Raw genomic sequence first — 27,225 nt, forward strand, 5'->3', positions numbered from 1 at the left:
AAAAGTATTCACTCTCCTTGTGTAAATACAGATGTGTTACCGTGGCTTTCAGGTTAAATCTTCCATGCTGTGGAACATGCTGTATTTCTGAACAGGTGTTGGATCGGGGATGCAGATCTGAGGGTGTGAGTTGTCAGAAATTGAAATGAAATTTCCTTCAGCAGGATGAATCTCAAGCCATGAAATAGGTTTTATTTGGAAGCTGTTGGTGAATTTATGAAAGGAATTTATTAGACAAGTCTCAAATACTCTATTGGAACCTAATCTTTTCTTTTGTAGTGAGGCAGGAGAAAAGTGAGATGTTAAAAATAACTTGATCCCTGCACCTTGGAAAAGAGCTATGTGAATGTAATTTTCTAAATTAGGAGTAGAACCTTCCTGTAGTTTCATTTTGTGTTTATTCATGTTCCTGTATTTCGGGAATGGATCAGATTGCTTCCCACCTTCTATCACAATTTGAGGGGGTTGAGCCTAGGAGTACCCTGCCAAAGCAAATTAAATAATTCATGTTTCCAGCATGACTTCATTTAGTCATGACTTCTATTTATTTAGAGAGAGTGAGAGAGAAGGAGCTGGTGTTGTTACAATCTCAGCTCTGTTTTTTTAATCTCTGTAACTTCCTATAACCCAACTGTGTTTTTTTTTTTAATTTGACCTTTGAAATGTACCAGACTGCATAAACTGAATATCCAGCGTGTGTTTTGCTTGTCCCAGTAACTTTCATCCTATGGTCTCTGCATGTTGTTATTATAGATGTAGATTTTACCATTATGTGAGTTGTTAGCATTACCCAAAATTCTGCTGGCATGTAGCTGGGAACAAGTACTGAGTTGTTTTTTTTTTTTTTTTTTTCTTTGTGTACTGAGAAAGTCCGTAGCTGAAATCACAAGTGTTAGTAGGTGGTGACTTGCAGCCTAAATGCAGTGGTTATAAATTCTCACCTATGAAAATGGAATCCTGTAGCCATGCAGTATGTTCTCTCAGCTGCAGCTGAATTTCTGCCATATTAAAATCCGTAAGCAGCAATATGTCACACTGATTTAGCATTTTGCTTTCTCAAGGCTCTGTTCAAATATTTGAACTCAGTAAAGCACTCCACCATGCTTAGAGTGAGTGAGCGTCACTAAAACTTTACAGAAAAAGAAATAACCACCAAGAGGTTAAAGCAGCTTTACCTCTCCACACAGCAAATCAGTGGTGGAGCTGGAATTACAGCTTGGGAGCCTTCTGGCTCTTGCTGCACTACAATGCTGTGTAGAAAGGTCATTTCTCAAAATAGTACTAAAAATTCTCATTTATTATTGATAATAGGAGTGGCTGACTTACCAGAAGGTTGTGCTGCCATTTGGCGAGACCCGTGCAGGCTGGAGAGTTGGGTGGATAGGAACATGATGAGGTTCAACTAGGGCAAGTGTAGAGTCCTCCACCTGTGGAGGAATAATTGCATACATCAGTAAAGGTCAGGCAGGGGCTGACGTGCTGGAGAGGAGCTCTGCAGAGAAGCATCTGGAGGTCCTGGTGGATAGCAGGTTGGTTGTGAGCCAACTGTGTGCCCTTGTGGCTGCAAAGGCCACTTGGAATCCCGGGGCACATTTAAAAAGAGCGTAACCAGCAGGTTGAGGGAGGTGATACTTGCTCCCCTACTCTGCTCCAGTGAGGCCACTTTTAGAATACTGTGTCCAGTTCTAGGCTTCTCAGCTCAAAAAAGACTCTCTCTCGAGAGTCCAGTGGAGGGCCACAGAGATGATTAGGGGCCTGGAGCATCTCCCTTATGAAAAAAAGCTGAGAGACCTGGGTCTGTTCAGCCTGGAGAAGACTGAGGAGGGATCTGATCAATGCTTCTAGGTATCTAAAGAGCAGAAGTGAAGTGGATAGGGTCAGGTTCTTTTCAGTGATGCCTAATGGCAGAACAAGGGCCAGTGGGCACAAACTGAAATGTAAGAAGTTCCATGTGAACATGAGGAAAAAATTCTTTGCTCTGAGAATGATAAAGCACTGGAACAGGCTGTCCAGAGAGTTCATGGAGTGTCCTTCTTTCTCTGGAGATACTCAAAACCCACCTGGATGCTTTCCTGTGCAACCTACTGCAGGGAGCCTGCTTTAGCAGGGAGTTTGGACTGTATGATCTCCAGAGGACCCTTTTGTCTCTTACAGTTCTTTGATAGGGGAACAAATGGCTCTAGCTGTATTAGTAGGTCACTGTAAAATGTCCTTAATAATCCATGATTAGCAACACTGCAAAAGTGGTACAGTTGCATTTTTCTTGGGCAGAATCACTTTCATGGTTAGTTTTGTCTGCTTGTGGTGCTTTTTATGTAAAGGAAACAGACTGGTTCACAAAGTAGACATTAAATAGCTTCCCTGTTAACAGTCACGTTGAGCCATGCGTTGGCCTCACCTTCAGATCCAGGAGTTAGACTTGATCCTTGTGGGTCCCTTCCAACTTGGGATATTCTGTAATTCAGACCAGCAGAGCTCCTCTACCTGTGTAAGTATGCGTTTGTCAGGATGCTTCTCCCTGCTACTTTGAAGCTGTCAAGCAGAGTTCTTTCCGCCTGAAAAAAACCCACCATGGGTCTATGGCAAAAGCTGTATATTGCTTCCTGCCAATCTAGGAGACTGGTAATAGAGGATTTTGGTGGCAACATTTTCCCTGTGTTGTGTGACAACAACCCAGCACTGGCCTGCTTGGCAGTGTAGCAGCTGAGGTGCAAATGTGGGGGCCTGCAGAGGTGCCCGGTTTGGTGCTGGTCTTCAGGGCTTTCAGAGAGGAAGGCAAACCCCATCACCACACTGTGTGTCAGGGGAAAGAAAAGTGACTACTTGTGAAGGGGTTTTCATTGAGATGTGATTGCAACCAGATTCAGTTCCTCGAGTGTACCTAGGGCTGCGGAATCTGGTACGTATTGCTTGATTTTGTTTTTACTTTTGCCTTGTATCATTCTATAATCTTAAACTTGGAAATGGTAGTCAGCACATTAACTTATTGGCTTATACAATGTACTTAGTAAAGCTTACTGAAGATTTCTGTTTCTTGCTTTTTAATCCACATAAATTATTTGAACTGTACTGTTTTTTGAACTGTACCGATGAGAAATTAGTTTGAGGCTTGAGTTTATTTGTTTTCACTGAACACCTAAATCTATGCATCTGTAATTGAGGGAAGAACAAAATGGTATTTTATGCTAGCCAAGTCAGAAAAATTCCAGTGAACGATTGTGGAGAGAATGACATTCACAAAACAAATAGTCATCAAATCAAATAACTGTTCTGTTTTGAGTCAGAGTGAAGTGTGTAAACATGTGTAAGAAAACGTAAGAAATCAGAGCATGTATAGTATAGTGAAGTAGCAGGGGTGCTGTTCTCTCATTTTTATATCTACAGATACATATATTTGAATTCACAATGCAAAAGGAGTCTTACATGCTGGATTTGCTTTTTAATGCTTGTTGGTTAAGTAATTGGATCTATTGCTGTGGGTACTGGGAATGCCAGCTTGGTGTTTACAGTCACTGTCTTGAGGGCATTACCTTCTGGAGATCAAACGCTGGAGAGCCTGTTCTTGGAGGTAACAGTCATAGTGGTTAATGCTTTGAAAAAGCAATCTAGATGTTCCTGCCTGTCTCTACTTTGTCACTTGTACTGATTCACCTATATATATTTATATTCATATCTGTAAGTAGATTCAGAATTTTTTCTCTTTTTTTCCTAAATCACAGCTGAAGTTGGTTAAATAATGATCAGAAATTGAAGTATAAATGCTAGAGTTTTTTATGGTATTTTGGTACAAACATCCTGCTTTCATTCCTTGTGATGATCAAGTTCAGTCAGACATAGACATAGGTAAACAGTTCCACATAGGAAAAATAAGTGTACTTTCAGCTTGAGGAAGAAAAAAAAAATAATGTGATTGATGCCAAACTATTCATGATGAATGCTGATGGCTACATAATGACAGCACTGAGTATGTCTGCCTTCTCTGCAAGGGAACTCCAGGGTGACTGAGAAAAAACATCCTACACAAAAGGACAAATGGTCTGTTTAGTGAGTCTCTCAGTTCACATGTCTGGTCTTGCTCTTTGGACAGTGCTAAGTTTAAGTCCCTGTGGCAGAAAGGGAGGTTTTGGGGTCTGTCTGGTTTGTGATTTCTGGTGGCTTAGTGTGGTTCCTTTTGGTATGAATCCTTTCCAAGAAAAAGGGGAGTTGTCAATTGTCAACTTTCCTCCTAGGAGCCTGTCATAACACATAGTATTTTAATGCTAAAAATGAAGTGAAACAACTCCTGGATTTTGTGATCTGCTACCAGATTTGCTGAAGTTAAAGAAAAGCAGCTGTGGCATCAGTGACTAGATTGTCTCCTTTAAGATTTATGTTCTTGGGTGGTTCAGATGGCAGAAACTGTACTTCCTTGGTATTTCTCACCCTAAAATCCACCATGATATAGCTGCCACATTGCCCGTATAAAAGATTCAATTTGAACTGATTTGAAAATTACTTTTTGCTTCTAGTGAATAGCCTTCTTTTGCCATACTTCTCCTTAAAAGTACTTCATAAACAGCTTCATCTGCTGGTGGGCTGTTTGGGATGTGTGGCAGACTTCCTCTGTCAAGCTAGTAGTGGTGTTTTTCCAGAATTAGGAGAATTCAGACCTCCTTAAATCTGGTCTTCTATTTGCAACAAATTTTGAGTATTTTTACCTCTTGCCAGAGAGTCTTATTTTTTAATCTGCTGCTCTGTGACTTGGTCAGGGCAAGCAGTATGCTGTATATCTGTCTGCAGTTGTTTGGAATTGATGCAGTATGCTGTGTGTTGTGCTCAGATTTACAGCCAAGGTAAAAGGAACAACCACTTGTTACCATCTTCTCTCTCCCCCCTACTGATACGTCAAACTGCTCAGTGTTCCCTCAGAACACTGGGCTGCTCAGAACCAGAGGAAGTGTGATAAAGAAATCAGTGAGTAGACCCCTGAATCAATTACCTCAGGTCTCATTTTTTTCTAGGTTCTATATTTCTGTCTTGTTTTGACCAGGGCTTTTTCACTGTTTCGTGGTGGGGAAGAACTACTGAGGATATATCTTTTTACCTGGCATTGCTAAAACTATTAATCCCTCAATTTTTCCTATTTTGCAATTCACAGGAGGGTGTGTTCCTGTATTTCTTTTGGCAGTTAACTGTACCATGTATTGTTCTCCTTGTCTTTACTTCTGTCCTTAGATGGAAAATTACTTTGAGCTGGTTTGGAATTTGTTACTTTTAATTACTAAAAGCAAAATCCTACTTTAGCAAAGCTCCTCTTTTTCATTTCCTTCCTGACAGTATCTTTGCATCACCATTTCCTGACTGACAGACCTCTTACTAGCTAGAGGAGGCAGGTTACAATTCTGGCAGAAAGAGGTGCCTGACAGATGAAGCTGTCTTCTCCAGAGCTAAGTGTGATAAGGGAAAATGCATTTCTGAGTTGGAGTTAGGAAAGAAAAGAATCCACACTGGTTCTTTGCACAAAATTCTGCCTTTTTCTTTTCAAAAGACACAACTTCTGTCATGCGACGGGGTAGTTTATGTTGCAGTACGAAGTCTTTATTTACAGATATTCTTAAACAAAAATCATACTTCCTCTAAAAGTTAGTCAGTTGCATTTCAACAGGTTGAAGAAGAGTCTGTTAACTCTGAAGTTAGTTAGTGATGCTGCGTCTCTAGTAAGCGTACCTATTGCTTGGACTTCTTTGCTTTAATTTAGCTGCTAACATGGGTTGCCAGCAGCTTAATCCTAAAAGAAAAAATAAAGAAAAAAAGAAAATACTGGAAAAAAAAAACAAACCAGCACTGTGTTATTGAATATGCTGTTGGCATTATTTGACATTTTGCCTAAAAAAAGCAGTACAGTTGGGGAAAAGTAGTATCACAGACAAAACAAGATGCATGATCAAGCAATGAGAATAGATAATTGCTTTCATAAGATGTTCATCTTCTGACATTCATGCAAGCAAGATCATTTGAAGCAGGTGCCCTGAGCAGCTGGTCTGGCTGTCTGTTCTTCACCTTTCTAGGATATAGATTTGAATAGTACCGTGCTGTTGTGGTTTTAACACAACAGGTGGCTCAGCACGACGGAGTCTTTCACTCACTCCCCTCCCCCTTCCCAATGAGATGAGGAAGAAAATTAAAAAAAAAAACAAAACACACGCACACACAAAAAAAAATGAAGTAGAACTCATGTGTTGAGATGAAATTACTTATCAGATAGAGAAAAAGAAATATGGCAATATAGGTAGGTAGATATAGTCAAGACTATATAAAACAAGTGATACTCAAGCAATTGCTTACCATCCAGCAACCAATACCTACCTAGCTCCCCAAGCAGCAGAGGAGGGCCAGATGAACTCGTATCCCTTCAAAATTCTCCTTCTGTGTTAAGTTATGTGGTATGGAATATCTCTTTGGCCAGTTTAAGTCAGTTATCCTGATTCTGTTCCATCTCAGCTCCTTGGGCCCCCACACCAGCTCTTCGCTGAGATGCTGGAACGGTCTTGGCTCTGTACAACACAGCTTGACAACAACTGTAAACGTTGTGTTATCAACATTGTTTTTCTTCTAGAACCAAAACATAGCATCATACCAGGCACTCTGAAGAAAACAATTACATCCCAGCTGAAACTGAGACATTGATCACAGGAGAAAAGAACCCTCTATATTTTGAACTTAAAGTACCTGGAGGTTGGCTTCCATGCCTTCTAAACTAAAAAGTCCTTTTCTTTCAGAGTCAGCCTGTGATCCGTGGTAAATGCGTTCTCCATTTCCAAGTCAAGCATGCATTAACCTTCTTTTTGACTTCTCTCACTTCTGAAGTAGCCTGCAGTGACCCTGCAGGGCACAGCCTGTTGGGATTGTGGTTGGGGAGGGTCTGGTTTCAGGTCCTTCTGTAGGTATGTATCCAGTAGCTCTGTGGATTGGAACCTGCCTCTCTGTTCCTGGAGAATTTTATTGCCCTTCTCAGCTCCTCTGTTTAGTGACCTGAAGCCTGCATGAGGTCTAGCGTAAGCTTGATTGTCCATTAGTAAGAGAAACTGTGCTTATTGTCAAGAACAATCCCATGAGATATGTCACTGTAAGCAAATAGATGGGATTTCCTGTCTGGTGTGCAAACAGGCTACTGTCTCTTTTGAGCTGTCTTGCCTGGTGTCCCAAGTTGCTTACTGGAGTTGAAAAGGGTGAGATTTTTTGTCTTGCAGTTTCAGAGCACTTAGCAGCTGTCTCTGGCTTGTGCCCACACATAGGAAGTTTTGCTGCAGTCTTGCACCCTACTGGGAGAGCTCTCAAAGTCCTTTGAACAGACAGGAGGGACCTTCCCTTTCTTCACTGGGCTGTCCTGTTTGTTAATGCCTGAGAGGAAAGGGGAAAGAAGGCTGTCAAAAGGCTTCATGTCCAGTACTTCATTGAGATGGCACAAGCTTTCAAATTTCACCTTGTTAATGGTGTTATATGCATTACCGAGCATTGCAGGTGTTCCTTTCCTTTTGTGTTGACAGAAGTCTTCAGAAAGTCTTCCATGACTGGATCTTTGATAAGAAGAGTTGAGGTACTTAGCAGTCTAAATGCAGGATGATTGGTTTGAGCTTGTCATGCCACAGCTGTTTGTTGGCCGGCCTCCGCAAGAGTGCAGTTAGAAGAAGCAAAGTACGTGCACTACTGTGAGTACTGCTGAAGTGGAAGTTCTCTATCTTCCAATGTTTGCACAGTAAATTCAATGTCAACATGAACAGACAGCAGATCTCAGAGGAGTTGGAGGTAAATAACCTTTCTTTTTGAGGTTTCTGGAGCGAGTTGCAAAGCCGAGGGATTTCTTTGAGTTTTTGCCCTGTCATGAATTGGCAGGTGGCTTGGGAGGAGGTAGTCCCTGATCGTCTGGCAGTGCCAACAATGAGCTTTGAACTATGTAAGCTTTTGGAAGCTAGGGAATGTATCCTGTGAAGACTTGAGAGTCCCATCCTTTCTGTGGCTGCCAATGGCATATTTTGGTGATCTGCTTTATGTTTATTTGGTTATTAGAAGACAAGATAGGTATCTCAATCCCACTGTTAGTGTATCCCAGGAAGGTAGAAAAATATGACAACTCCCCAAGGAAAAATAAATTCTGAATTGTACAAAAGAACACCCCCACCCATTTTCTTTTCCTTCCCCAAATGTGGAGTAATCTTGAAGTATCCAAATAAGAGCCTGGATCTTGAGACATTATTGATTAGCTGACAGAAAGCAGTGACGAATCTAGTATGATTTCTGCTGTCAATAGCACGTGTACAAGTTGTGAAATTGGCTATTACGGTGGCAAAATAAAAAATTCTGGTGGAAAAGAAGTTGTTAAGGAAAGCTCGGGAAAACCACTCTGTACAAAGGATTTGGGGAGCTGAATTCAAAGGAAGTCAGTCAGAACTGGCTGTTAGTGCTCTTCAGGAACCACAAATTCTACCCCACAGGAAATTCCTGTATCTTTCAAAACTTGTCTAACATAAAGCATTGCATTGGAAGAAACTTCTGAGTCATCCCAATTTCTGGATTATTTTCTTCTTCTTTTTTCAGAAGTTTTAGTCAGTAGCATTTACCTTGAGAGCAGGATACTGGCAGGAATTGAGGAACAGATGGGTCAGTCTAGCAGGGTAAATCCTTTTGCCACATATAAACGTCAGTTGTGAGCAGAATGAACTTAACATGTGAGAGCTGAGGTTCAATGGAGAATGCAGTGATGATTACAGGTGAGAAATGACCTCGTGTCTGTTTGTGGTGAAAGTAAACAGAATGGGACTGTCTAGCTTGAGTGTCTGCAGTAGGCTGCTATAAAATAGCTTGAGTGAGGCTAATCGGGAACTATTTTTGTAATGCACGTATCGAGGGGGCAGTTTACTATCTTGTCGGGTTGCAGGCTTGCAGCAAACAGTGTACTTTTTCGCAGAGGGAGATTACATGTAAATTGTGGAACTCAGTGCTGCAGATGTGAATAAAGAAAAGACCAAACTCAGAGCAGGACAGTCATGCCTCTGTATCATAAGTACTCGGGCAGCTTCATTAGGAAGACCTCGGTTATGAATTACTATAGCGGCACTAAAGGAAACTTAGTAAACTAAATACAGCTTAGAAGAAAATATGACCAGGTTGTTTTTTTCGCTGTTGAATTCTCTGTTACACAAGTTGAGCCAGGCTATGATTGCCCTGCAGATGGATCTTCCCAGCACATGTGCTGCTGTCACTGCAGTGTGCCCGTGAAGCAGCCAGAGCTCAGCAGCAAGCGCTGAGATCCGTGCAGGACCTAGTGCTGGGCTTACTGACATAAAGCAGAACTGCTGCAACTGCTGCATGAAGGTGCTTTAAACAGTAGGTACACACATGTAGAAGTGTCTAATAGCCTTTTGTGAGTGTACAGAGAATTGTTTTCTGGTTAAAATTGGATGTGGATTAGATTTTATTATGAAACCGGTAGCTTTAATAGGCTAGTCAAAGGGAATTTCAATGTGTCTGAATTTGGGAAGTGGTTAAATGTACCCTTAATTATATTTTCCAGGTTTGAATAGGAGGGCTGGAGGACTGTTCTTCCTGACTCTGTCTCGATCTCAGCGAAATCAGTCACTTTGAATGAAACTTGACTGGAAAAAGTACAGTCTTGGCATGATATCATCATATAATTGAATCTTCTTTATTTTTAATTGAAATGTCAGCTTAAAAGATTCAGTGCTTATTTTAAAATTGCATTAACATTATATTCAGATCTTTTCATAAAGTTCTAGGTGGGCAGTTGCATTAAAAATAGGTAGCTAGATAGAAAAACATGAAGCCTTAATACTTGCTTAGTAAATATTCAGAGTGCAAACAGACACCGCAGATAACATATGCAAATAAAGATATTCTGGTATATTTTATAGGTGTCACAGGCATGAGTGACACACATCAGGCTATGCATATTATTTCTGAATCACACTGATGGAGTGTGCACTCCTGCCCTTACTTATTTTTACTTATATTCCCATGCCATTTACAATTTTTTCCTTCAATTTTACAGAAAAAAGCTAGCATAATTTTATTGCTAAAATGACTGCTGCGTTAACTGTAATGGAATGCAATTGTATGCTGTGTACCAGAAAATCTAGATGTCAGGAAAATGTTAATCCCTACAATACAAGAAATGCAAAGCATGTATAATTTGTCATAATTTATTTTGCTGGTTCTAGCAAAAAAATCTGTATTAATCTACGCACAGAGTTTTAGAAGAGTTAGTTATTCCTACAGGGGAGCCAGGCAACTTTCTGCTTTCTCCTCAAGCAGAGATTGAGGTTGCTCTCAGTAACCAGATAAGCTCTGTGCTTGGCACTGCACAATGTGAGATGCGCACTGGGAGGGGGGGTGCCTGAGGTTGGCGCCTGCCCTTGGGGTCTGACTTTGTAGCAAGTTAGTCAGTGCTGGACAGTGCATTGGTAACATAGCTGTCACAAGTTTAGCAGCTTGCCTTTTCTGAACTGGGGCTAGAGGAGGCTGGCATGGTTATTCGTGGCAATTTGTGGCTGCTTAAGGAGGTAATGAGAGCAAGCCAGGGAAAACATGCTCATACTCATTCAGGCAATTATGCATAAATAGGTTCTAAAGTCCTACTCAAATGTGCACAAGTACATGAGTTATATCTTTGTCCCTCCCAGCTGACATCCTGTTAAATCTGTTAAAAAGTATAGTCCACAATCTAACGTGTGAATGAAAATTACAGTCTTAAATAACAGATGAGGGAAGAATCAAGATAGCATTTTATTTATTTATTTATTTAATTTATTTTTGACCAGCCAGAGAGCGAGCCTTGTTTTTGGTTTTGGTCACATTAGGCTGTGCTGAATGTTGGCATGAAGCAGTTCAGTGATAGCATTTTTCTATTCTTTATTTAAACAGGCACCTTCCCAGAAGAGAAACAGTCCAAAGTCTGCAGTTTCCAATGAAATGCTGTCTGAAAACTGCTGAAAAAAAAGGTACGTGATAGAAATTAGAGGCTTAAAGAGTAACATAGAGTAGAAATGCATGCAAATAGCAGTGTGTACTATAGGAAATCAAATAGCCTTTCAGTAACTGTATCCTAAATTGGAAAACTTTTTTTTTCTCCCAGAGTCATGCCCTGTGTTTTATTTTAATTACTGCTAAGGGAGAGTGAAGTGGATCAATAAGGAATTTTTTTAATTAAAAAACTAGCATGAAAAGCTCCCCTGTATGTTCTTAAAGTAGGGAAATAGGCAGCAGAGCCTTCACTTGGTTACACAAGGCTGCAAAGAATTACCAGATTATCGCTTTGTGCTCTTCCATGTTCTTCCATCCACAGCTGCATTTTACTGTTCTTGGTGGTGGTGGTTTTTATTTTTAACTTAATACCAACTGGAAATGTTTCATTACTTTGCTACTGCTCTGTGCCTGCTCTAGATCATCTTCACTTTTTTTTTTTCCTTCTCTTTTTTAAATTGTACTTAAGAAAGTCATACAGTGAGTATATCTACAGTTGAGTTGTTTAGGGACAGCTGTTGTTCACATGTGGAAGCACAACAGCTGCATTTCTGTTGTGCTGCCTGGCATCTAGCAACTGTCTAGCTTCCTGGTATACATAGCATTATTTTCCCAAGAGCTATACAACAAGCCCACAAGCCAAATAAAATTCTGGTCTCTGTTTCAGATGTAGCTTGTTAATTCAGCCTGGTTTTGCCAAAACACGTGTGGCTTCTAAGCAATCCTGTCTGACTCGATGCCAGAAGCACTGTACTCTTGCTGATGTGTGCTTCTGCTGAAATGGACAGCAGACTATTCCCTGCCACCTCCCATCAGATGTTTTAGGTCCAGGTAGTGAACAAAGACAAGATTTTTAACAGTGACTACTGGACTTGATTACTCAAGTTGAGTTGCCCAGAAAATGCCCATTTTTCTTTCAGCGGTTATGACTTCAGTTTACCCCTGTTCCTTTTCCAGGGGCTCCTGCTGGGCACTCAGACACCAGCCTCTTCCTGCCCAAGATTAGCTGCCACTTGAGAGATTTTTAGATGTGCCTATGGTAGTTTCTACAATTTCAATGCAAAAGACCACACACCTTCCCCTTGCAAGGTACTTGAGTGCCTCTGTGATGAGAAGATGACACACCACTTACTGCCATTCCACAATGAGGTGGTTGGCAGACCTCCGGTTCAGAGTAATTGCACCAGTGTTTTATTAGCTCTCAGAAAATATATAGCAGAGAAGAGGCGCAGTGCAGGCTCTCACACAGTCTGCCTGTGCTCTGACCTCTCGGGCAAAGGCTGCATTGCTTTTATAGCCAGTACTTAACCTTTCTGCTGAGACTTGTCAACAAGAAAACCAATTAGCAGCAGATATGATGGCAGATGATATAATGCAGATGTCTGTTTGTTATGAACACAACTGATATATTTGAACACAACATATATTTTAAAACATAGTTCTGCATTAATGACGCCATCTCGCACAAAAAAATCAGTCTCTACAGTTGTGTTAAAGAATATCTTTTTTGAGATTTTTCAAAGTCTCTGTTTTGAGCCCTGCTCTGCTGGACTCATGGTGATTGTGGCAAGTGCAGGATTATAAGAACTAATTCCTCTAGGAAAAAATCTACTTTCATTATTTTGCTTGAGAGGTTGTGGATGCCCTGTCCCTGGAGGTGTTCAAGGCCAGGTGATGGGGCCCTGGGCAGCCTGGTCTAGAGTTAGGTATGGAGGTTGGTGGCCCTGCGTGTGGCAGGGGGTTGGAAATTCATGATCCTTGAGATCCCTTCCAACCCAAGCCATTCTATGATTCTATGATTTAATTTTACATGGGTGGTATATTCAAAATACACAGACTGCATATTGAAAGCAGGACAGTCATTGCCATCTGAAGTGGATCCAGATACAAATTGAGCTGTTTTCTATATACGTACAAATGTATATTGGTTTATGTATCAGAAAAAGTTCAGGGAAACCTGATTTAACCGATTAAAATTGTACAGGTTTACAATCATATTATATATTATATTATATATATATATATCATAATTATATATAAATATATACTATATATATATATGATATATATATTTATATCATAATTATAGCCACCTCCTTTAAAGGACAGTGGCTTTGTGATGTAAGTATGTGATATTGCCTCTGTGAGGGTACAGATGGAGTTCTTCTGTCAGAAATAAGTTGGGCTAGGGACTGTGCTTTTTGGGGACAGTTTATAGTTGGGTTGAGGTTTGGCCTGATTTTTTTTTTAGAGAAGTTTAGAGTAAGATTCAATGGCTGGAGCTTCTTCTAAAGGACTTAATTGCCAGCTGGCTCAGTATAACCATTCAATCCTCTGTTCTGTCCATTCCTCGAGGAAATTGTTCTCTTTGGATGAGAAAATATCAAATTCTGCAGTAGCGCATGCTAGAACATGTGAGGACATAGGGAGGCGCTCACTTCCTGAGGCAGCCATGTCCCCGCTTATCTGCCAGCCAAGATTCTCTTTGACTCACTCTCTACACGTTCTTTGCTTGTTTGGACTGAACATTTGAACATTTTCTTATCGCTGAACAGTCAATCATTTACAACAGAATTTGCAATTGCTGTTTTAAAACCATCAAGATATAATCAGGGCTTGGTAGGTGAATCTCTGAGAAATCCTTCAAAATCAAACCAGAAAACACCTCAAACCAACCTGGAACAACACGAAGTATCACTCTTACATTTCTTTTTACAGGGCCAGCAAGAAAAAGACCATCGTCTCTTCTTGAACATGACTTCTTATCCTCACATCAAAGCTAGAGAAGCCTTTTCATCATATAACAGCAAAAGGAGGAAGAGTGGGTTAAACACATGAGCTGTTACCTGCACTGCGTATTCTACAAGGTACTGATAGGAAGCCTGAAAATTAGTACTCCAACCCAGTAGAAAAACAAGAACTTTTCAGTTCATTGGAGCTTCATACAGTCCCAACTGAGGGCAAAAGGTAATTCAACTATGTTTAATGCTAACATTAATTTATCTGAGGATACTTTTTATCTAATGCAAATTAGATTTTGTTTTCCCCCCTCACTTAATATTTACAAATGCATTCTTTTAAGATGCTAAGTATTTCTGCATGTTCTGTGGGACCTTTGCTTAACCAGAGCTTTCCTTTTCCATCTGAACTGTTGCTAATATCTTCCCTCTTTTCCGTGCATCTTGTCTTGCAGGAATATACTTTCCCTCCCCCACGTCAAGCCTAAAATCTGTTCAAGGTGAAATTAGAGGAAGAAAAAGCAAAAAGAAACTAGGGATATAGCCAACCTTTTTAATTAGAGTATATTGTACTTCCAAACTGGATACACTAGAAATTGGCAATGCAACATAAGATGCAAAGGAATATACCAGTTACTGTCAAAATGACCCTGTACAGCCTTATAATGCAAAAAGCTTTATACAATACAAACTTTTAATAATGTACACAGACCTTGACAGAATGATATTTGAACATAATACACCAAATAAAAAAAATACAGAAGAAAGAAAAAAGTGCTGAGAACTTTAACTGAAGTACTGAATGGAAAAACACACTAGCCTTCATTAAAGAATGCATAGGGATAAACTATTATGAAATTAGCTTTTATGGTGGGGGGAATTTTTCAGAACTGTTGGTCTTTATTAGGTAGGGGATATCTCTGGAGAACATTCCTTTCTTTAGTCTTGAACTTCAAACCAGTTATGTTAATACACATGAGCTCTGATAAATACTGTATTTTTTTCTTAAAAAAATAAAAACCTCCTAACACACTTTTCCTTACAGAAAAAACTTCTATGACGTACCAGAAAGAATGAATTTATCCTTTCCAAAGTGCTAAACAAAATTTTCAGGCATATTAGACATTGCTATGTCAGGTACTGGTACGATGGAACGTTGTTGAACACGTGGCATTTGTGTGCTGACAGCGCATTCATGGAACTTCTAGCCCTAATTACATTGCAGTTTGATTTACAGAAAGCATCCTAGTAATATTTGTACTTCTTCTCAGGCAGCTGTACTTTCCCTGTTGGTTTGAGGAAAAAAAAAGCTTTTTGCTTTGGAAGTGTTTGCTTTACTATGGTGGGGTCAGAGATATAATGCATTGAGTGTATTTTATAGAACTGGTATAGTTTCTGGGTGCAGACTGCATATTTCACACTGTTGAGATACTCAGTTCTTTATGCTTGGTGTATTTACTAACACACCACTTTCTATTTTGTCTGTACTCCCAGGGAGGTTACCAAGAGTTTGGATGGCAAAGAGGGCCCTGAGTTGTGTTGTTACTAAAATTTTTATATTTACTTTGGAACAGATGGCTTTTCTCTACTGCATAGACAGGCAGAACTGCCATATGCTCAGTAGAACCAAAATTTTCTGCTGGAATGTAAACAAAATGGTGGGACTTCTCTGCCCTTTAATTAATTATTCCAAATAATAACCTCCTCCTATTTTGGATGTTTCCCCTTTGTAAATAATTTCGAGGATGTTAAACAGGAGTGCACAAATGATGATGTCCTCCCTGAACAGGAAGACTTTGGTCATGCCTGTGGAGAGTGTTTGGCCATCTCAGTGCAAAACAAATGAAGGAATCTTCCACATAAATAAAATGATGCAAGTTCTGCATTAAAAAAAAAAAAAAAAAGATACTCTATGTAAGCTTCATTTAAAAAATGAAGATTGAGATTATGTTTCTACCTATGTGTGTGTGGCTCAGAGCCTTTGTGGACCAGAAATGCCTTCCTGAACTGGGATATTACCTTAGTGCTGTCAAAACTGGTCTGCTGAGATCCTTCCTTCCTACAGCACCCTGCAGAAGAAATTGCTTTGGACAGCATGAGAGTGGATAAGTAAGTAGCACATCAGATGTGATTCAGCACATCGCTTACAATGGCTTCGCTAAGAGGAGGACTGAAAAAAGCGAAGAGGTCAGACATCTCCAATACCTGATGGTGAAAGACAGCAAGATCTAATTCCAAGAGACACCATGGAAAACAAAAATCCACTAAGAAAGTATTCCTGTAAGTCCTGTGAAATTTTGAAATGTTTCGTATTTTATATTTCCAATTTAAATGCAGAGGATTTTTCATCCTGATCTTTAAGTTGTTTAAGGAACAAATCAATTAACAGACAGTTTCTCTTCTTTCAGATCACTGTTGGCATTTTGAGAGTAACAAAGGTTATACAACCACTCTGCATTTGCTTCTTCCTGCAGTAAAGTGCCACATATAACATGTCATTTTAATGACCACAAAGTAAGAGCATTAAATAAGTACTAAGTTAGCTTCCTAGCTGTGTATGCTCTATCAGCCATTAACAGAAAGGAATAAAGTATTACTAACAATGTGGAGGGTATGATAGGACCATAGAATCTGCAAGTACAATTGAAATAGTGAGGATATAAAAGAGAACTGTATCTTTCAAACAGTATCTTTTTTATAGCTTTATATTTCAAAGTTATTGGTACCTTTTCAAATATACAGTCTTATTACTTTCATCCTGCAGAATTTTTTTGTTTTTGTTTTTTTGCAACTGAGAAACAAACTAGTGCAAGACTAAAGCACTGTGCAAATCTGCCTTTTTTTTTTTTTTTTTTTTAGTCTGAGTATTTATACCCAGAATTTATCCATACCCTTTGTAAAATCCCCTTTGTTGGATTTTTTCCACCATAGATTTCTACTTAAACAAGTTGTTCCTGCAAACTAAAAGGTAACCACTGCATAATACAGCATATATGTATCTATATATAATATTTATATGTCCTTTTAAAACAAAAGATGTATGCTATGGCCCAGACTCAGGTGTCTGTTACACCTGCGTAACAGCTAAGAAGTAAGCCTGCTGTGTGAGTGTGTACACTGCACATGCACGTGTAGGTGTATACACACACACATTTTCATTGTTATACTCTCGTCCTGCAGTGCTGAAAGCCACTTCTTCCTTATCAGCTCTACCCCAAATCCTCAAACCTTGACAACTCAATACAAGGCATCAAACAACTAAACGATGCTGCTTGCAGCACTGAAATAATGACACCAGTCAACCCCAGACCAAGAGTTACTCCCGCCCCAACTCTACAGTTCAGGGGGATACAGAGGGAAGGGAGGGAACGAGTGTGTTCAAGGGAGAAAAATAATAGATAAATAAACCAGTATAGGGGATGTGCAAAAGCAGTGTCATGGCACGCTTACAGACTCTCTTTCACACACCCATACGCACACAAAGACAAAAAAAAAAAAAAAAAAAAAGCATCAATATGACATCTTACAAGCGCTGATTGCCAGTAAGGACACTCTTTTTCAGCTTAACAAGACAAAATAGTTTCTTAGATAAGAGTACTGGGAACATGCTGAAGGTAGAAGTATGCAGTAGGTCACCTCTTGAAGATTTAATAAAGCAGCTTTCATGTCATTGCAATAAGTATACACAGAGCCATTTTCTAAACCTTACTACTGATATAGTACAAATGTTCATTACCTCTTCGGTTTACGATTTGCAGCAATGTATGTATACCTGCTGGGTTTGTTGGGATATTTTTGGTACAGAATGTAACTGCCCTCAGACAGTTTCTGCCCTTTCTGTTAGTCCAAGGTAGGCAAGGAAGGAGTGTTTAGGTGAAGAGGCACCTCCCGGTGCAGTCTGAGGTCTGGGTGGATGGAATGTGAGACTGTAGTGGTTTTTGGGGAAAAACATTGTTAGAGGAATAAGGTGGGCAAACTCTGAGTTCCAATATTTATCAAAGCACAGGGAGGTGCCATTGATGGCCAAGGCTTTCACTGCCAAGTTTGGTTCTGCCCCACTGCTATGTGCAGCTGACATAGCCACTGTCTGCAGAGCCTGGGAGGCAGACATAACTGAGAGGGGTGACAAGAGGTTTCTAGAGCTGTTCACCGGTAGGAGTGGACTGGCTTCCTTAGAGGTTGAATACTGGCCTTTCTTCTCCTCTTCAGAGCAGTCCCCATTCTGGTGCTTCTTCACGTGGCGGCTGAAAACAAAAGGGTGGGTAGTCTTGAACAGGCACTCGTCGCAGCTGAAAGTCTGGCGTGGAGCATGCTTCAGTTTCTTGTGCAAGTTGAGATTGTCTTTGCGTTTGCAGCTGTAGCTGCACTGGTCACAGTGAAAAGGGCGCTCACCAGTGTGGACACGCACGTGTTCAATCAGCTTGTTGGCGGTCTTGGACAGGTAGCCACACTGGTCGCACTTGTAATGGTTGCCAAGGCGGTGTTCTCGGATGTGCATCTCCAGCTCCAGCTGATTCGCTTTCACTGTCTGGCAGATCCGACATTTGTACTCCATCTTGTAGTGAGTCTTCAGGTGGCACTCCATTGCTGCAGGGCGGTTAGTGGAGTAGATGCAGAATGGGCACCTGGCACAGAGAAAAGAGAAGTCACATGGCTTGAAGTTTTGTGTTACCGGGTTAAACGTCATTCAGCCCATCTCTGCCCTACTAAAGCAGGAAAAAAAGCACTTAGTCCTCCCTGTTTGGTTTCTTTATTATGTTTGGTTCATCTTGACATCTGTCTCTACTTAGAGTACGTTTGCCTATTTAACAGCAGTAGAGCTCGCTCATTCCTAGGAAGGCACCAAAGGAGCATCCCCTTAATCTTCTGGCTTACCTTTGCGGGACAGGTTCTGCAAAGCAGGCCAGGTTGTGCAGTGGGTGACTGATTCACAGGTACTTTGGGTAATGACATTCCTAGTGTTTGCACAAAGTCACTTTTGCCATTTTCTCCATTCAGAAGTGGTTTTAAGAGAGTGTTTACAGATGAGTATGAAAGCAGCTGTTTAAGTAAAGACGGAATAAACTTGTAATACCGTATGTGCAGCCTAGGAAATTCCTTTTATGTGACTTTGAACAATAAGCTTGCTGGGTATCCGGCTAGAAACAGCTGAAAGTTGGCTTATTAAGATGATTTGTAGGGATTCCCTTGCTGGGAGATGAGCTAGTCTGTGCTCGGCAATGCTTGCCTACAGCCACCTCTGCCACGGCAGGAATTGTTTCAATGTGGGAACAGGATGTGGGCTCTGCTTACTCACAGCAGAAAGCTTCCGGACCAGGGTGGACGTGGTAAAGGGCCTCACCCCTGGTTCCTGGACCAGGAAGGTCTGAGAAGGCTGGAGGAGGGAGCCTTGAAAGCTGGGAAGGAAGGCTGAGCTGACCAAGCCTGGACACCATCAAGACTAAAATGCACCAGATTCTGCTCGATGTGGCTTAGAGGAAGTTGGTGAAGACACCTACCCACCCAGAATATCTGCTGTGTTAAACAAAGCATACTGGCTTCCAGATCTAGCTTGTGAGCTAGAAGAGCAAGCCTAGGTAAAAAGACACAACTAATGCACCAGGCTGCTGTCTTACAGAAGATGTCTCCCTTGCCTGCTGATCTGCATTCACTGTTTAGCAGCTCTGCCAATATGCTCTGTCATATAAGGTAATTTCTAAGCAGATATCCTCTATCTTTGTTTTCACTCACTACAGCTGATTGCACGTGCCGGTTCAATTCAATTTTATCTTGCTAATGATTGAGAGATTCTTGAGTGAGTGCAGCAAATAATACAGGAGGACAAACAAACAGAAGTAAAATATCCAGACACTTTTCCTGATGCAGCATCAAGTACTCTGATCCAGAGAGGGAACCTGGCACTGAGGCTGCTAAAAGTGGTTAGCTCTACTGCAACAGAGAAATCAGCTGTCTATGCGCACATACCTCTCCTGAGCTGGGTGCTCTCTGGATCAGAATCTCAGATTTTGATCTGGAACTGGAGGAATCATGTTTTTTTTTTTCTCTTCCCCCACAGCAAACAGGAGACAGAAAAATACAATTTACTTAGATCTCTTCAGGCTCTTCGGGATGCCTTAAAAAAAAAAAAAATCAGAGCTTTTTCTAAGATGCAGCTTTGAAGGTACCTAATTATTACTTGAGTCGGGCAGGAATAACTTATGTAGACTGAGAAGCCCATTCTGTCAGGAAGGTCTGAGTCATAGGTCATGATTTTTCCTCAGTAAATAGAATAGATTCTGTGCAGCTTAAACCCGGAGCGCATGAGATCACTGGCCTGTGCATCCAAGACAGACATCCCATCGTTCTGGCACACTACTTGTTTCCTAGCCTGGTCTTATTCCCAGATTCAGTCATCGTATCTCAGTTGATCACAGATTCAAATTTGGGAAACTACAAAGCTGTAGAACAAGACGCTGCCTGGCAAACAGAACCAGTTTTCACAAACCTCAGTGCAAACTGATAGAGCTACTCATGGTAACGTTGAATGTGGCGCGCTAGTTACCTGACAGTTATAGTGCATTGAAATCATTAGTTTGTTTAGCAAGAGCAATGCAAGCAGGGAGGCCTGTGCTGGGCTTGAAGTGGCTCCAGCCTCTTTTCCAGCAGCAGCTGGAACAAATGGAGAACAGGGGCATACATCTTGCATAACATCACAGTGCCTGCACACAGGGAGCAAGCATATGGCCCAGCAGTCACCCCTCCCCTCAGGGGTCCAACTTTGACATAAGGGCACAGTCACTCACTAGAAACATTGCTCTGTATGAACAGATCTTAAAGGACAAGACCTTAGCCAAAGACAGTTTTTTTTTCTTAAAAGAGTGTACCGCTTGTTATGTGTTAATTTATAGTGATTATTCATGCAAAGGAAGGCAGAAAAGGATCAAAATAGTTAGTTGCTGAGGAGGGCTGACTTTGCATTAGAATCTACAAGGATTACAAAGCAATTGAGAGGTCTGATTTTGAGAAGCTGACTCCATACTTAGTTGCACAGATCGGACAGGATTTAGATTCTTTGAGCTAGGTGCAGAAGAGAGAACGTGGTGCATGCTCTCCTTTGCTCTCATGCCTTCAAAATGCCTCTTAGTTGGACAGCACCTCTGTGCCATGCTGCCTCATTCTCTTAGGACCCGTCATGTACTTTCTCCTCTTTGACTTGACTTGAAATGGGAAAGGCCATACTTTGTTAAGATCTATAACTAGGGTAAACTACATATACTGCTATTTGCTATAATGGTGCAAACCCATGTTAAGACAACTCTAATGGACTGGGCTTTTATTATCTAAATAACAGAAGCCCCAAATCTGGATTCTCAGACATTTTACTAATCTTTTCTAGTTTACGTCCTTCTGTTCTCGTCCCCACAATATTAGAGGTGCTTAACACAGTAAAAGTTTGTGTACTTGCTTTCCTTACTTGAGCCCACCAGTGGGGACAGTGTGGCATTTCTTGTGCTCCAATAATTGTTCGGGTGTCTTCATGAACTTGTGGCACACATCACACTCAAACATCCGTGTGATCAGGTGGATTTGCAGATGGCGCTCAAACATATTTTTTGTTTTGCAGACAAAGTTACAGAAAACGCATTCAAAGCCTGAAAAATGAAAAAAAGGAAAAAGCATTCCTGATACTGTGGCCGGATCTACTGCATACGAGGTGACAGTTTGTATTTGTTTAATGTTTTTTTATTTTTATTTTTTTTTATTTTTTTTTTACCTTTCTCTGACTTCTCTTCAGTATTCAGTGAGGTCTGAGTACCAGGCACTACAGAAATGACCAGCAGATTGTTTGAACCCTTGTTTTTTGGAGATACATCTGCATCTTCTTTGCTGTTAGCAGAGTCACTGAGTGCTGACAGTGAAGATGAAGATGGACTGTTAGATTCACTGGGTGTCTTCCTCTCCTCAGCTGAAAAATTGGAATTAGGAGCAATAGCTAGTACAGCAGACTAGATGCAATCTCAGTAATCCTGTTTTAAATTTCAGGATGAGTGTCATTTCAAGTTAACTCAAACTTAATTATAAACAAGTCTGAAATCAACCGGTAGGTTAGGGAAGCATCAAAATTTCATATCCTTCCATTTCATAAGTATAGTAGTACTTTATAGTAGTATATCCTAGAAGGTATTCTGTCTGTAATGGCAGTGAAAGGAAGCATGCAATTCTATCACATTATCAAGCAAAAAAAAAAATCCCAAGCATACACTCTGATTAGCTCAGACAATCAAGAACTTGTCACTGAGAAAAAAAAGTGATGTTTTCTCAAGTGGAGGTTGGGGTGCTGTTGACGGCATAGTTTATTAGTTTGGAGCACTAAACTTCCACCACCCTGCTGCTTACGTCTGTCCACTGGGTAGCTCTGAGAGGAAGGGTAGAGAATAATGGCACTCTGTGTACTGAGGATGCAGCCTCAATACTGACTGTAAGAAATTACAGCCTGGTTTCAAGATGTATCTGCTGTTGCTAGGAACTCTCATTGAAAACTAAATGAAAAAAACAACAAAACAAAACATATTTAACTGGATCTAAAGCTGTAGCACTCCAGCGTTGCCTTATGTGTGCAATAAATGTATGAAGCTTGAATCCCAAATAGTATCACATGCTAGAAATGAGCAAGAGTGAGAGTTCTCATATAAGCCTAATCTGGTACGTTCCACTCTGAGCCAAAGAATCAGAATGGACAAATGATTTCCTCCCATTTATGTCACGCTTTATTCAGAGCTGTGTTAAAAACTAAAATGTCATATTATCTATGTGATAAAATAAGTCCTCCGATTGAGGCCTCTGCAAACAGCAATATGTATCCAGCTAAAAACTCACGAGTGGCACCTTTAAGTCTAGATAAAAATGTTGGAACGCGCTAATGAAATCTGATGACCCATGCTGTCAATAGGAAGGATGACTGAGATATCATACAGAAAGACTCACTGACCTTGGGGACTAGAGTAATAAAAATGGAATGAAATTTAATAGTACAGACTACAAGGTTATGACCTGGAAGGCCAGTAACAAGAATTTTTTGCTACAAATGAGGAGTGTTGGAAACAGTCAAGGAAAACAAAATAAAAAAAGAAGTTGAGCAGAACACAGGATGAATACGAGCTATCAGCATGTTAAAGTCTCCAAGGAAGGTAAATATGATCACAGAATATTACTGTGTGAGTTATTCCCAATAGCTGCTGCTATTTTACTTTGCCACCACTACTTATTCCAACTAAATATGCTACGTGCAGCCATGGTTGTGTATGCCAAGAATGGGGATCTAACAAGAACACGCACAGTGAAGGATTGGTACTTTGAGAAGAGTATTTCATGTAAGAAAATCAATTAATATTTAGATGGGAGAGAGTTGTTCTCCAGAAATACAGGAAGGGAATAAATACTGTGGGAGGGGAGACAAAAGGTGGAGGAAGGTGAGCTGATGTTTCAGACTGAAGGAAGCTCTGACAGAAAAGAACGTGTGTGAATCCTGACTATCACTAAGACACATGCTGGGAATTTTAAAAAGGTACCTCAACTTTAATACCAGAAAATCTGCAGCGATCTGTCTGTGGGCATAGCTGGTCCAAAACAATTCTAATTGCCTGAAGACATATGCCAAGAGCCTTACAAACAGGCCTACGTAACCTTACAGGATAGGGACTGGAGGCAAGTGACCCAGAAAACCCATCATGTCTTTTTCCCCCAATACGTGCCATATGTGTAAGCATTTGGTGGGATCTCCTGCTGAATGGCTCAATTTGACAGAGTGAATGAAGAACAGATAATTAAAAGACAAGCTTTAAAAGACAAGCAGCACCTCCAATATTTTAGCCACAGCAGGAAGATACATTCGAGTACAGCTCTTTTTTTGAGCTCTGATGCAAACTTTTCACATGGCTGTGGATGGCATTTCTCCATCTACATGTGGAGATGGATGAAAAAATTGGGTAAAGGCAGGGAGATGGGAGTAGAGCTGTAGTGCTGAAAGCTACACTGGCACAAAAATTTGTGAGGCATTCCAATAATTTAACATGCATTATAATCAAAACATTGTCCTCTCCTTTATCTCTTTCCACCTTTCCTATCTTCCCTGTTTTAGCCTTGACACAAAGAGCAATTTAATAATGGGAAAACTGTGCTGGATGCAGTTCAGCTTCAGTACTGTCAATGCAATTATTAGTAGTTTGTGACAACAAAATTCTTCTGCTTGGTGTTATAAAAGAAATCAACTGAAAGCATTCTAATTTTCTCCTCCTTAAATTATGCCAGGCTTCACTAGTTGGACTAAGCATATGGAGCTTGTTTGAAAACTACTGTTATCTTTGGCTGTTAAGTGACTAAGAACGGGACCAGGGAGAAGACACAGGATTTGCTCTGATACTGAATATAAAGTGACATTTAAAGTATTTCTGAGTCACAACATCAAAGAAACATCAACAGGAAACTCTGAACACACCAAGAGCAAAGCTCAGTGTATTATGTGTTATAACCTTAAAGCCAGATATACACAGTTAGTGCTCAAAGTTGCCTTATCATCGCTGAGATCAAATCTGGATTTTGATGATACAGTAAATCAGTCAAAAAAACAATGTATGTTAACTTCAGCACAGGAGGAGATTTGAGGGACATGGCAAAGTAGCCCTTCATTTGTCCCCTACTCTTGAAAACTGATCTGTACTAGCAGACTATTTGCCTGGCTTCACTTCAGCTTTAAAAGATCAGGCCTTAATTAGCCAGCATTTCAGTGAAAGTAAGGAGAGTACTTATGGGAAGTGTGAAGGTTGCACCTAGAAAGCAGGAAAGAGAGAGATCACTGCAGCTGGGAGATGGGGATCATCACCTGTGTGCTTGCTGTTGACATGAGCCTTCATATCTGCCTCTTCCATGGTGACAAAATCGCAAGCTGTGCAGCAAATCGAGAACATCCACTGCTCCTTATCCACATGAAGGGACATATGACTGACAAACTGGACATTCATCTCCGTCTCAAACCCACACACATGACAGCTGCAAGCAGAAGGGAATTCATGAGTAAGAAGCGTAAAAAAAATAGAAGAATATTAGCTTTCCCTTCATTTTGAAAACAAACAAACAAACAAAAAAAACCCACCCTCACTGCACAGTTCTCTTCCTCACTGTTGAATGTTCATTGGAAAATTCTTTGTCTGCTGAACTGCTTCTGAACTGATGGCCATGCCAATGTGATTAAGGGCAGGCACAATGCAACAATCCTGTACATGCTATAATGATGCTAGATAATCATAAAGTTAATTAAAAACTACACATTCCAGATGCTGCACATCACCTAGCTGATTCCTTTGGGCAATAAGAGGCACCGCAGCTTTGCCAAGACGTTTAGTATGGCTGATACACTGACAAACAGAAAGCGTGCTGCACACTCCAGGAGTTATTTTCAAGCCCTGGAATGGTTCCCATGCCAAACTGGGATCCTGTGCAAAACTGCCTGGCAGTTTCAGCGTAAGCAAGTAAAAATGGGTTCAAACATTTCTTATGCTTGACTGGAAAACAGCAGTCCTCAGCTATGCAAATAATTAACAGGGAGACAGATTTCACAGCCAGTGCATAAACGGAGTGATATTGAGAAGCAATGGAAGAGACCCTTTAACTTTCTGTGCAGTCCTCCTCTTGTTTTTTTAGGCCATCACAATTTAAAGCAAGCTAAAAAAAAAAAAAAATTAAAAGATGTATACTCTAGGGGACTGCTTTCCCGGGGCAGGTGGACTAGATAATCTAATCCAGGAGAATTTTTTTTTTTTTTTACTTACATGATTTTGTTATTAAATCTGCTTGAAGCACTCTGACTGAGAGTGATTTTGTACTCTGCTTGGCCACTAGGGTGCATAGCACAATTTGCAAAACACACAGCACTGCATACAAAAAGGAGAATACCCGAATAGCCATTTCATCTGGGCAGTTCCTTTCAATGTTTCTGGCTCATTCTCCTAAGTGTTTTTTCACAATATTGGTCACAATGTATATACCTCTAGCAAATGGGAAAATGTGTATGTTTTGTTTTAACACGTTACTCTTTGATTTCATAGATTTGGTTGAAAAGAACAGAGCTAACAGTGCTTTAGGTTCACCATGAATCTACATAAACAGTGGAAAGTTCCCAAGTGCAAAACTTAAATCTAAAGTTAGAGAGGCTTCTAGGAGTCCATTTGACTCACAGAACCATTAAAAAACAACATCAAGAACAAAACCACACGTGCCAAAGAACTCTGTCCTTCCCAATGACTATCCAAGTCAAACAGCACGAGGCAGCCAGCTAGTTTTGCTGTTTAGCTCAAAGTCAGATAGATATGGGCAAGTCGAATACATTCAGCAGTTTCACCCTGGAACACCAGAAGAGGGGTCCTGTAACAGCCTACGCAGGCAGCTAAGACAAATTTCAGGGTCTGGTGCACAGCTCTTGCCTAGGTCCTCACCTGTAATAGTAAGGGTGCTTCTTTCCATCACTGCCTTCAGAAGTGACAGCGCTGACAATGTCCTCAGTGTCTGTACTCACCAGCTTCACAGAATGGACGGTCAGGTGCTGGTTCAGATTAGCACGGCACTTAGCAGCGTAGGGGCACAAGTGGCATTTGTATTTTCTCTCTTCTGAGAAAGAAACAGAAAACTGTCCACGTAAACTTCATTTTGAAGCAAACTATTGTTAAAGCTTCCAATAACCAAGTATGCATTCCTTTGAGTTTCTCTGAGCAATTTCCTGAATAAGGTACTTTGGAAGCTAGGCATTTTGGAAAACTACAGAAGTTCACAGCAATTACTGAGGAAAGAAAAAAAAAACAACTTCATTTGGAAGTAGTTTAGGGCTGTATTTTTAGCATGGCCTACCATTTGTAGTCAGATATTATAAAACTTTATAAACTGGAAAAGTGGGGTAATTGCTGCTCTGAGAGCCACAGCAAAGCCAGTACAGAAACAGGTCAATAATCTGCAACTACTTCCTTTACTCAACATCTTTTATTTGAATTTTGGGTCCACTTATTCTTGAGGTTGCCCATATGATCACTTGCAGAGTTGATGGTATCGTATTAAGATCTGAAGGTGGGCAAGATGAAAGGGAATGCTGCATCATTAGGCCAGTTCTGAACACAAGCTAACAAAAAGAACAAAAACCACTCAAAGAACAATTAAAAGAAATTAAACATGAGTTTCAGTGCTTCACAGTTTTTAAAATAAAAACAATTTCATTTCAAATTTAACATTTCTAAGTCCTGGCAGCAATTTCTTTGTGCATGCCAGGCTTCATATTGTGAAGAGCTGATTAATAAAACAACCAAATATTACATCAGCTTTTACAACCTTCTCCGTTGAAGTGCTGCTGCTCTAAATTTGAAACATAATACCACAAGTGCTAGGGAGAAGAACTTCAACAGAGCAGCTCTGGATTAAGAAAAGTCCACAATGCCAAGGCACAAGAGCATCT

The 27,225-nt window shown here is 40.5% G+C and overlaps 1 protein-coding gene and 1 long non-coding RNA gene across 10 annotated transcripts in view; one reads left to right on the forward strand and one right to left on the reverse strand.

Annotated features, from left to right (window-relative positions):
* The first annotated feature begins 7,718 nt into the window (after nt 1–7,718).
* Nucleotides 7,719–27,225, forward strand: part of LOC116216536 (uncharacterized) — a 30,424-nt gene continuing 10,917 nt past the window's right edge. The window contains exons 1-5 of one of the 2 annotated variants that reach the window (XR_014882835.1): nt 7,719–9,641; nt 10,918–10,994; nt 13,735–13,983; nt 15,820–16,034; nt 21,358–21,447. This is a non-coding gene — a long non-coding RNA (uncharacterized LOC116216536). The other variant, XR_004159473.2, reaches the window with a different exon arrangement.
* Nucleotides 14,294–27,225, reverse strand: part of ZNF827 (zinc finger protein 827) — a 108,341-nt gene continuing 95,409 nt past the window's right edge. For 3 of the 8 annotated variants that reach the window (XM_085222149.1, XM_085222150.1, XM_085222151.1), the window contains 5 exons: nt 26,222–26,393; nt 24,613–24,779; nt 21,508–21,699; nt 21,208–21,385; nt 14,294–18,379 (listed from right to left, as the gene is read on the reverse strand). In XM_085222149.1, coding sequence (XP_085078275.1) covers nt 17,572–18,379; nt 21,208–21,385; nt 21,508–21,699; nt 24,613–24,779; nt 26,222–26,393 — 1,517 coding nt within the window. In that variant the 3' untranslated portion in view covers nt 14,294–17,571. Of the gene's footprint in view, nt 18,380–19,718; nt 19,867–21,198; nt 21,386–21,507; nt 21,700–24,612; nt 24,780–26,221; nt 26,394–27,225 lie in introns of those variants that run through there. The other 5 variants (XR_014882833.1, XM_085222152.1, XM_085222155.1 and 2 more) reach the window with 5 other exon arrangements.

This window comes from Meleagris gallopavo, chromosome 4 (assembly GCF_905368555.1).
Source record: "Meleagris gallopavo chromosome 4, MGAL_WU_HG_1.1, whole genome shotgun sequence".
In the NCBI taxonomy this organism is placed as follows: domain Eukaryota; kingdom Metazoa; phylum Chordata; class Aves; order Galliformes; family Phasianidae; genus Meleagris; species Meleagris gallopavo.